The following is an 11,763-nucleotide window of genomic DNA, read 5'->3' as shown; positions in this document are numbered from 1 at the left end:
GTGAATCTGAAAGTCCAACAACCAGATGAAAGAGTGAAACAAGCTCAAGTGTCTCTGATCAAATAGCTCCTGGCATTAGAGGACTGTGTGAAGGGTTTAGAGTTGTTTGCTTTGTACTTACGAGACACGGTTAATTTTGAAGTCGAACACTAAAAGTAAAGACTGAAGGGCGTTCAGAAAGAAGCTCCCACTGAGAAAAGGGAAGAGTGCAGGCTGACCCCAGGCCTGCAGGGGTGTAATGCAGTAAAATCATACATTACACACAGATAATAAAGAAAAATCCGCAGGATTATGATGCTCCAGGGGCGAGAATAATCAGAAACTGTACCACTGCAACACAAACTAAATATTGTATATGATAAATTAAATGAAATATAGTGGTATCGATCTATAAAGTAGTAGAAAATGAACATGCTGCACTGAAAAACTGGTGCATTCACGATTTAGTATACAGGCTCATGCGCATCAGCATAGTCTGGATTAAGTGAAATAGACCTAATGTGTCTCAGTGTGGTCCACCACATCCATCCTCCATTTTTATAATACAACAGTGCTATGTCGTGATGAATCCACAGATTTATATTCCCATCACACAGCACACTGTGTTGCTGCTGGAGGAGGAGGAGGAGGAGGAGGAGGAGGGGGGGGAGGAGGGAAGGAGGAGGAGGGGGGGAAAAGTTGTTCATAGGGCTAAAAACACTAAAGCCGATTATGACCCTGGTCAGGAGGGGGCGGGGCAGCGGAGGTGAACGAGCCGCTCTGACTGGTCGCCGGTGGGTCAGGAAGTGTAAGCAGCCAATTGAAGGGCGCGGATATTTATCTGCGTCTTTGACCGTCCGACCTGCAGTACCTGTCAAACACTGTGTACTTCGTCTTTGAAAGGTAATGAGTTTCCACAGTATCCAGCTGTTTACCCGGGCCTGAAGCGGTTATAAAAATGACAGCACACCCATTATCCCGGGAGAAAGACTAAGCGCTTTTTTTTTTTTTTTTTTATGAATGAGCTTCAGCACAGTTTGTCCCGGTTCTTATCAACACTAGCCCGGACTCTGGGAATGACATTTGTTGCCACTAACAGGATGGAGTGGCTCTTCCAGCGATGCCATAAAGAGGTTGTGTCCCACTCTGTCTTCCGCTCGGTGCTGCTCATGTCCTGCGTGGTAAGAGCTGCTGTGATTATTATCATATGGACACTGGTGGTATGGCGTGGAAACTTTCAGGGAAAAAAAGTCTTAGCCTAAGTTGAATTGTTATTGGTTTGCATTTAGTTTAACATCCATTTGTGCTGGATATATACGCGCATCCGTGTCTCTGGCTGTGATGCTGTGATGCTGCTGGTGCACAGAAGTAGGACAGATTATAAATTGGTCTCTGCGTCCAAGCCAAAGCCTATACTCATTTATCTCTGACAGACAGCGCCAAATAATAAGAGGATAAATACTGAATTCAATCCAACACAAACATGGCAATCCTTTCAGAGGGAAGGAGATAATTAAATTGAGTTATAACTTCCCCTCATCCAGACGTTAAATAACCACAGAGTCCAAATAGCACAGATGCAAACATCACCCTAGCTGAGATGCCACAAATATACTCTTAAAGTCTTTAAAGGGACAGTTCACCCAAAATTTAAAATTCACTCATTATCTACTCACCCTCATGTCAACTAAGAGCTGTGAGAGTCCTCCGTACCTTCTCTGAGTTACGGGGGGGTCCGCGCAGCAGTATTTGTCCATATAATGGTTGTCAATGGATACCAACTTTCTTCGTCCAAAAAGACACACCAAAAAACATCCAAATACCTCCATACTGCTCGTCTGTAATGTTCCTCTTGTATTGAAGCCCCGACATGAGAAATTGTTCGGAAAAAAATTAAAGAAGTCTATATTTTAAGCTTGTTTGTAGCGGAAGCTCCCAGTGTCTCAGTTCACTGCTCTTCCTGTGTCAGTGCAAATCACCGGAGGAACAATTTCTCATGTCAGGGCTTCAATACAAGAGGGACATTACAGACGAGCAGTATGGAGGTATTTGGATGTTTTTTGGTGTGTCTTTTTGGACGAAGAAAGTTGGTATCAATTGACAACCATTACATGGACAAATACTGCTGCGCGGACCCCCCGTAACTCAGAGAAGGGACGGAGGACTCACAGCTCTTAGTCGACATGAGGGTGAGTAGATAATGAGTGAAATTTGAATTTTGGGTGAACTATCCCTTTAAGTCATCTTTGTTGTTGTTCAATGCCCCCGTCCTCCTCATCCTCATCCTCATCCTCCTCCTCCTCCTCTTCCTCCTATTCTGCAGCTTCTGGTCCTGTGTGTGTCCATGTATCCTGGGTTGTGGTCCATTGGCGTCCGGCTCCATTCAGCCTTCACAGGGAGCTACGCAGCAGGCCACCACTCTGTCCTCCTCCTCAACAGTCCCAACGAACAGGCAGCCAAGGACATTGGCAGGTGCAGTATAGTGAGTGATCACCACAGTCATAACAGGTCGCACGGTACAGTCTAATAAGCACTGGGCTTCACTTAATGATTCAGTTCAAAGAATAGTTTGAGTTAGATGAGAAAATCAATACGATTGTGGAGCACAGCCAGCAGGTGGTTAGCGTAGCACAAAAATCTGGCAACGGGGAAAATGGATGGCCTGGCTTTGTGAAAAGGTGGTTGAGGAAAATATAAAACCTGCCGAACAACGCTGTTAAAGCTCACTGATAAACACGCTTTAACACATTTAATCTGTACAACAAACGAAGTGCAGATCGACAAATTGTGGTTTAATGGTTTCGCTCTAGGGCACAATGCAGGTTTTATACTTGGGTTTTGCAGAAATGATATTAATCTCCTCATCTAACACTCTGCCACAAAGTTTGTCAGTATATTTACCAAGAATTTAAAACTTTTAATCTGTATGCTAATTGAATTCATTTGCTAGGGCATGCAACTTGTGGTTGTGCAAATTAGTTGGAGTGATTTAAACAATTCAAAGTCAGTCATACACAAGTGACTTCTCTCTCCTTATATAAAGAGGAGATACAATCTCGTCAAAGCCACTACTGGTAGAGCGCTGTGTTTGCACTCTCATCTCCTTTGTTGGCATTTTAGCTGCATGTAAATGAGCTCCATCTATTTACCACATGTCAAGACAGAAAGTAGCTACAGGGCGGGTGCCAGATATGTAAATTACCTCCTCTGGAGCCCCCGTCTTGAGGAAGGGGGCATGGCGATAAACTGTAATATTGGCTGAGCAGCAGCAGAAAGCAGCAAAGTTTACTATCTTTTCTTTTTTGTGTGTGTGGTTTAATGCATCGAGGCGTTTTGCTGCAGCTCACTTGAACAGCACCGTAATGAAGGGCTGCGTTTCATGCTGTAATTGATAAACAGCTGGTGGTTTGCAAGTGCTTAATTTTTCTCTCCTCTCTTTTTCTATGTCTGACTCTGCACACCCTCCATTCCCATCCACGCTCCCCACCGCTCTGTCTTCTTTTCCAGGGCAATCATGGAGAGGCGTTTGGCAGCCAGTATTAACATTCTCTCCAGGACCTCCACAATGTAAATCATATTTGACCCCTATCTTTGATGCAACTTTCTACTTTGCTGACGCACAAACACAAAAGGCTATCTTAGTTCAAGTGTTTCTAAGATATGCAGGCACTTAAAAAAAGATGCATAAGTATAGCATGGATTCAGAAACTATTCAGACTCCTTCACTGACTAACATATTAAATGGATAGTTCGACATTTTGCCAAATTGGCCCATTTCCATATATATATATGCTATAGTCATAGCAGTAGGTTTGTTACCTTTAATTGTCGGTGGAAGCTATACGGAGCTATACAGAGCTATATGGAGCTACTGTATATATTGGAAGCTAGACAGAGTTGTTTTCAAGGCAAATGCAGAGACTGCTTGCCGAAAAACTGCCCCTGACAGGAACGCGCATCAGCGGTTTTTCATGAATTTGCCACTAAGACAACTTTGTCTTGTAATGTTCTGTTATTATCTCATAGCGTGGTGAATGTGCAGGTCACAACTTGTCCACCAGAGTGTTTTGGAGTTGTTGGATTGTGTATTTGATGAGTTTGATGAGGGAACCCAAGAAATCCCATTAGCCTCCGTAGCGTAGCTTTGAGCAGCTCGTGGCTCTGCTCCGCCGTTCTAAAAATAGCTTGCACTGACAATTAAAGGTAACAAACCCACTCCTAAAACTATAGGGTTTATGGCAATGAGCCAATTTGCCAAAATGCTGAACTATCCCTTTAAAGGACACACTGAAATATCACATTGATACAAGTTTTCAGAGCATTTTCTGCGGCACTGAAATTTAAACCTACGCTTTTCTGTCGACCTTTGAGATGTCTCTCCGCTCTGATTTGGAAAGGCACACACACCTGTCTATACAAAGGTGACAGAAACCAAGTGAAACCAAGGTTGAACTTCTTTGGCCTCGCCATACCTGGATTTTCAATTGCAGGGACAAGGAGCAGGCCGGGTCAGAGTTAAAAGCTGTGACAGTGACCAGGTCCAGAGTGCTCAGGACTTCAGACTTCAGCCAAGAGTTCACCTTTGCAGACACATTGATCTTAACCACACAGCCAAGGCAGGAGTGGCTTAGGTGACAACTCTGTCAATGTCTCTAAGTGGCGCAGCCGGAGCCCCTGACGGGAGCTTGACAGGCTCTGCAGAGAAGAATGACAGAAAATCCCCAAATCCAGGTGTGGAAAGCTTGTTGCATCACTTCCAAGACAACTCGAGGCTGTAGTCGCTGCCAAAAGGTGCTCAGTGCTCCAGTTAAGTACCAAGTCGAGGGTCTGAATACTTATGTCAGTGTGATGGTTCAGTTTTGTTTTTGTTTTTGATAAAGCTGCAAAAAGTTCTGAACCATTGTCTCTTGTTTAGGATACCAATTGTAATTTGATGGAAACACAATTTGAGCATGGCTGCAGCATATGAAGTGTGAAGGGGTCTGAATACTTTCTGAATGCACTGCATGTTCTTTTCTTTTTTTATCCTCACCACTGCACGGCTGGTTACCGAGGAAACCACAAGGTGAATGGGGCTGCGTCTGAATGCTTATCAGTTTTCCCATCATTAGAAACTGAATGACAGTTGGCCTTCAAAGCAGCCAGCTATGTGTTTCTATGCATGGGCAGCTTTCCTGTTAATGCATAACACAGAGGGGACAATGAAGTAAAAAAAAAAAAAACTGGATGCAGAGGACAGAGGATAGCTGAATAGAAAAGGCAGCATTACAACTGTTAACAGATGTTTATCTTTTAGCTAGAGCATGTGGTGCATTAATTTAAGGGCAAGTTTGTGTGTGAGTGCAGGCATGAGATGGATATGTTTTGATTATACATTTCAACAACTATTTTGGCATTTGTCACAGAACATGCAGTTTGTGTTGTGGCGTCTCTCACACAGCCCACAAAAAAAACACCATGTTTTGCACTTGACACCATAAAAGCCTGCCGGGAACAGTTTGACGACATCTCTGTAAATCACAGAGGCCATAATAAACGGTTGAGGGGAAGTTTTGGTTGTTGTGGTTTCTGGAAAATATACTATTCTTTTGAAATGTATTTTAAGGCTCCGTACAGGATGTGCACACACACGGCTACTTTTCGTCAATGGAAGGATTCAAATGTCTCCAAACCTCTCTGGTGTTTTAGGTACTATTGGAAAGGAGAAATCCAGGACGCGAGTGAGATCCTGATGGTAAGCTGCCTGGGAAAGAGGCTTCACTGACACGACATGTTTACAATGTCCACAGGCATGTTGAAAGACAAGGCAGATGTGTAAGATGAGATGTCATTGTTGTTGCAGCTGGTGAAAACAAAGACCTCCAGGATCCGACAAGTCGTAGATTATGTGAGGTGAGTTTTTTTTTTTTTTTTTTTGCTTTATGTAATATCTGGTTCTTTCACCATTGTCATTGTGCAAAAATGTTCTTCAAATTACTGTTTTAGGGCTGGTGCTTAATTGTGCCTGCTTTTTTTTTCTTTCTTTTTTTTAAAGGTTCACGGTGGTTATTTTCAATTTGGCCCTTTGTGTGTGCTTGAAATTTCATTACTTCTCTTGAGGGGCTTAACAAACAGGACCTGCACTCTCCCAGTATCACTGGGATTAAAAACACTAAGAGCTTTTTATTTGCAAAAAAGCACATTTCAATGTAATGATGTTGCTCAGAAGAAGAAGATTTTTGTTGCTTTAGCCTAAGTATGATTTAAATGCAGATAGGACCGACATAGGAAAATGGAGGAGATCATATTCAGTTGTTTTAACAGAATCACAGAAGTTCATTTTCTATTTCAGTATTTATACATATACCACAATTTGTAATGTCGCAAAACCTTATGTATTCTACATTCAAATAACCATTCTCCATTTTCTGACACTGAACACATTTTTATCATGAAAGCATTAAAATTGTTGATCTATCATCTAGTCAAACACACTCAAAAAAGTGAATGGGGTGGGTTGTGCACTGTATATTATTTTAATGTGTTCAGTTTACTTAAAATACATATCTTTGTTGAGTTAAAATATGTTTTTCTAATAAACTCAATGTAATTGTGTGTTTCGTTATGTGTACAAAATAATTATGTGTTGGTTAAACACAAACCATTTAATTGAAGTGAATTATGTGGAAATACTAATTACATCCAGAAGGTGGCAGTAAGAAGAAGATTAAAATGCTTCAGACTGCGCATGCGCAAACAATCAAATCTTCCTTGATTTTCGCGGTGAAGTTGCCAACGGTTTGTCGTCAAAAGAGGTAAGAGGACATTTTATTGTTTCATTTCATTCATACTGAGCATGATTTAGTTGTGTTTGTGATACAACACTCGTTCTATATGTGTGTGCTTGTGTTTTAGACGGTCTGGCACTTTTACTAAGTTAGATTAAGTCGCACGTTAATGCCACGTTGACGGCAGGTCGGTCTGCTTTTATCCCTGTGAACACGTTAACCGTTAATATAATACATCCATGACGTTAACACGTTCACTGCTTCATATTTAAAATTTTCTATTTACAAACTTGTGGGGGGCTTTTATTTTGAAACAGGACAGGAAATGCTGCGTGTGTTAACAGCAAATTAACGTTGGGCTACTCGGTTGGTCGAGCATACCGGGACATGTCACGGAGATGCGGGCATGCTCATTGGACCTGCTGGTTCACCGGCAGACCGAGAGGACTGCACCAAGTATATCCCCGTTAACGTAAACCGAGCCACGGCTGAGCTAAGCTGCTGTCGCGGCTGTTAGCCGTTAGCCGTTAGCTGCTAACGTTAGCTGTTAGCTGTTAGCACGTCGTCCCCTACAAGTCAGAACACCGAACCGGAGGAGCAGCGCTACAAGATGGGTCATGGTGCTTCGAGACATCGGTGGCATCCCCATGGTGGCATCAGACAACTCGGTTGGTTCGTGTTCACACACACGTGTGTTTCCACTCTGGTCAAAACCATAGATGAGTGACACGTTTCCATGACGACTGACCGGAAATCATGTCATGTTTACATGAGAAAAATTTAGTTACATTTTTTTTGGGTCGTTTGAAACAGCATTTGCGTGTGCCTTTTGAGTTTATATTTAAACACCACCTCTATAGAGGTGTATTGTAGGCCTATATAAATATTGCATTATTTTATTCATTTCCTGTTTGTCATTCATTTCCTATGCTTATAGAAATGCAAGATGTAGTGTGTGTCTATGTGAAGTCCTAAAATAATTTTCTGTATGTTTTCTCTCTTTAGAATGAAACAAAGAGACTGGAGTGGATTCTCAGGGCACTTTGTATCCACCTGAATGAAGACCCCAACATCCTCTTCAAAGAATACCTGATTGGTAGGCTAATTTTAATAGTTTAGTTTCTACCTGTATTAAATCAAGTCCTGAATAATGAATCATGTTACTTTGTTAAAATTTGCATGGAGTCAGTTTGTTTAAGCTTTTTTTGGAAACCTAAATACACTCAGAGTATTTTATTAGGCACACCTGTGTAATCCAACAGCTCTACCATACTCTACTCTACTTTTACTAAGCTTATACATGTTCATTTTTTATTGACATTGTCAGAAGGTGATAATTATACTTTGTTTATTATTGAGTAAGTAAGAAAAGTGTTGTGTCTACCCTGTTAAAATACTTGAGGGTGGCAAAGTCTTAAGAACATTTTCTGACGCAATGTAAACAAAAACTTAAAATGTATAAGCTTAGCAAAGTAAAAAAAAATGATGGCATTGCTTTTGTATTGGATTGCATTAGATTGTTGCTAAAAAAAAATGCTTGTTGAGTGTATATTAGAAATATCTGTGAAGGTTCTTGTTCGTCCAGGTCATAGTTATCTCTCAGAGTTGAATCCGGTCATCTCCACTTCAGTCGGTCAGTCAGTTCATGCTCTTCTGACTAGATTAAGCTAGTCTGACTATGGGGGGGTCGTGGCGCACATAATGAATGCAATGTTTCCCTTACATTAATTTATTAGTGGCGGCCCGCCACAAATAAATTGCGTCCGCCGCAAATAGATTTTTCGGCTTTTGGCTCGACCAACGCAATATCGTTTCGTTCCTTTTTCTCCGCATAGCGCTCTTTGTCCGTTATTGGCGTTCACACACACAGAGAGAAGCGCGCATGCATGACAGCAGTACATGGTCAACTCTGAGAGATATATTAGAAGTATCATGCTATTTTCATTAAGGGAAACCTGAAAGGCAAAAGTTAATCTTTGGAATTCTACAAAATCTGTGATTTCATAGATTGGTTTTGTCCTTTCTTTCTCCCCTATGTAAAGGATACTGATGGTGCTGCTGTCCAGAGGGAGCTTGGGCAAGTTAACCTTGGCATCTACAGCATCAGAGTTGAGGGAGGTGATGCCACCACCACACTTCAAGCTGATGTTGGCATAGAGATCGAGGATGTTGAAGTTCTACATGACCTGGGAGACGTCCCCTCTGCATATGAACTCTTAATGGGTGTAGCACTGAACCTCAGTTATCCTAAGGAACTGTACTTCAGAGGCTCTTCCTTCAACTGGATGCTAGCAGACTCTCAACCAAGGTACAGATGCTCAAGAACAAACTGTATGAATGAACCAAACATTGATCTGGATGCAGAATGTGAATAAAATGGTTATCTATTAGAAAATAGCAGAGTTGTTTATGCTGCATTAAGGTGGTTTATAATTGTTAATGTTGGGTAACAATGCTACATCACAAGTGACATGTTTGTTAAAGGGATAGTTCAATATTTTGGCAAATTGGCTCATTGCCATAATTGCTATCGTCATAGCAGTAGGTTCGTTACCTTTAATTGTCGATGTAAGCTATTTTTAGAACGGCGGAGCAGAGCCGTGAGCTGCTCAGAGCTACACTACGGGGGCTGAAGGAATTTCTTGGTTTCCCTCATCAAACTCATAAAGTACACAATCCAACAACTCAAAATCACTGTCGTGGACAAGTTGTGATCTGCACATTCACCACGCTATGAGATAACAGAACGTTACGAGACGGAGTTGTTTTAGAGGGAAATTCATGCAAAACCGCTGATGCACGTTGCCTTCAGGGACAGTTTTTCAGCAAGCAGACTCTGTACCCTGTATTTACCTCGAAAACGGCTCCGTTTCGTAACGTTCCGTTATTAGCTCATAGCGTGGTGAATGTGCAGGTCACAACTTGTCCACGAAAGTGTTTTGGTTGTTGGATTGTGTATTTGATGAGTTTGATGAGGGAAACCAAGAAATTCCTTCAGCCTCCGTAGCGTAGCTCTGAGCAGCTCACGGCTCTGCTCCGCCGTTCTAAAAATAGCTTGCACCGACAATTAAAGGTAACGAACCTACTGCTATGACAATAGGGATTATGGCAATGGGCCAATTTGCCAAAATGTTGAACTATTCCTTTAATTTAAGTACATTTCAGGGTATTCCCTCCACAATATTAAAATAAAAGTTGACAGCAGCAGGTGTTAAATTATCATGCTGTTACAAAAAAAATGGAGAACTGCAAGCCTGTTGTATTGTGGGACTGCAGTTGGATGGTAGTTTAGAACTGTTAGTGTTGAACCATGCTGCACCATAATGTCTTGTGGGGTATTATTTTGTACCAAGTGGCAACAAAATGTTGAATGTATATTGGTGAATAAAGGAAATAACAAAAATATGTTGGGTTTACTAAATTCATTTGTGTGGAACCTGTTGACAAACTAGAATTAGGTCAGACTAATAAGTATAAGTTAAATTGGATGAAAACCTATTTTAATAAATTGAACTTAAATGTATTATGTTGAAAGGACAAATGTAAAATATGTAGCCTGTAAATATATTATTTATGTCCATATAACATAACTAAATTAGATTGGGTGAGCTTAAATATCTCTTGTTGATCAGAAGTAATTTTATCTAGTTGGGTCAATTCACATTGTGTTAAGGTAATACAAATACATTAAGTTAGATGAACCTATAATTTTTGCTTTAAACTAACATAATACACTTGTGTGGAACCTGTTGACAAAATAAATTTAATTAAAGTCAATGTTTCATTTTTTTGAGTGCAGCCAGTTCATCCTCCAGTGTAATAGGCAGATTTTTGGTGATGATTAATTGTGACAACATTGGATACAGATGAGTTTCTTTGCATTGTTATTCTGTCAAAAAGGTTATGTTGTGAGGTTTCAAGGCCCGGCTTTTTGAACTGGTAGAACCAGCTTTTCCTCTCTCTGGTGGACCGAGAAACCCCCAGTCCAAAGCTCATAATAGCACAAATTAGAAAAAAAAGACACAGACTGGAAACAGCTGGAATCACACCAGTATGGATATGATAAATCTGAATGAACAAACTGGTTTAATGTGACTGATGTGTGTTTGTTTGGGTCCCTTCAAGGTCTGTCCACCCTTATGCAAACCCAGAAGTCCTCAGCTTCCCCGTGGAGGACGGCAGTTTGGCTTACATGAAGTGGATGGATGAAGCCATTCCAGATGACTGATACATCATTACAAACCAGAGCCGGTTGCCAGCGCGTGGACCACAGCCGAGGAGCAAAAAAAAAAAAAAAAACCTGAGCCATGTGCGCATGCTGTTTGTGTGCTGAAGGCTTTGGATCGAAGAGTTCAGAAAACACTCTGTTGAACAAAAAGTTCAATACGTGACATTTACATTATTCTGCTGCTCTGACCTTTTCACTGTAAACTCTACAATGTACTGCGGAGATTTGACTTCAGTCTTTTTAAGAGCTTTGTACCGCAGCCGCAGGGAAATACTCATTTCCGATTGGCTGCCATCTGTCTGTTAATATCGTGTAATGGGGACAAGTGTAAAATAGTTCCAGTCACCTGCTACAGTACAATCATCAGTTTTATTGTCATTGGATTAAACTGACCAAAACTAACTGGTAAGTCATCAACAATGTACATGATGTATTCTTTGCCTCCACATCATTGCTTATGACATTGATGCACTACAGTTACACAGTTAAAGGGATAGTTTGCCCATTGCCATAATCTCTATAGTCTTAGGAGTAGGTTCATTACCTTTAATTGTCGTTGCAAGCTTTTTTTTGAACGGTGGAGCAGAGCCGCAAGCTGCTCAGAGCTACTGTACGCTATGGAGGCTAATATCAATCAAATAGACAATCCAACAACGTTTCGTTATTATCTCATAGCGTGGTGAATGTGCAGGTCACAACTTGTCCACGAGAGCGTTTTGGAGTTGTTGGATTGTGTATTTGACGAGTTTGATGAGGGAAACCAAGAAATCCCATTAGCCTCCGAAGCGT

General features: G+C 41.2%; 1 protein-coding gene across 1 annotated transcript; it reads left to right on the top strand.

Annotated features, from left to right (window-relative positions):
* Positions 1–1,055: 1,055 nt before the first annotated feature.
* On the top strand, positions 1,056–10,974 carry LOC310994367 (protein CutA homolog; the record flags this gene model as incomplete). The annotated part of the gene is made up of 6 exons (XM_083983023.1): positions 1,056–1,160; positions 2,303–2,451; positions 3,487–3,546; positions 5,668–5,713; positions 5,822–5,871; positions 10,872–10,974. The coding sequence occupies 6 exons, from the start codon at positions 1,056–1,058 to the stop codon at positions 10,972–10,974; spliced, it is 513 nt and encodes a 170-aa protein (XP_083839149.1).
* Between the last annotated feature and the right edge of the window lie 789 nt (positions 10,975–11,763).

Source organism: Trachurus trachurus (assembly GCF_905171665.1).
Source record: "Trachurus trachurus genome assembly, chromosome: 12".
NCBI lineage: Eukaryota > Metazoa > Chordata > Actinopteri > Carangiformes > Carangidae > Trachurus > Trachurus trachurus.
This window is presented reverse-complemented; position numbering and strand designations above follow the sequence as displayed.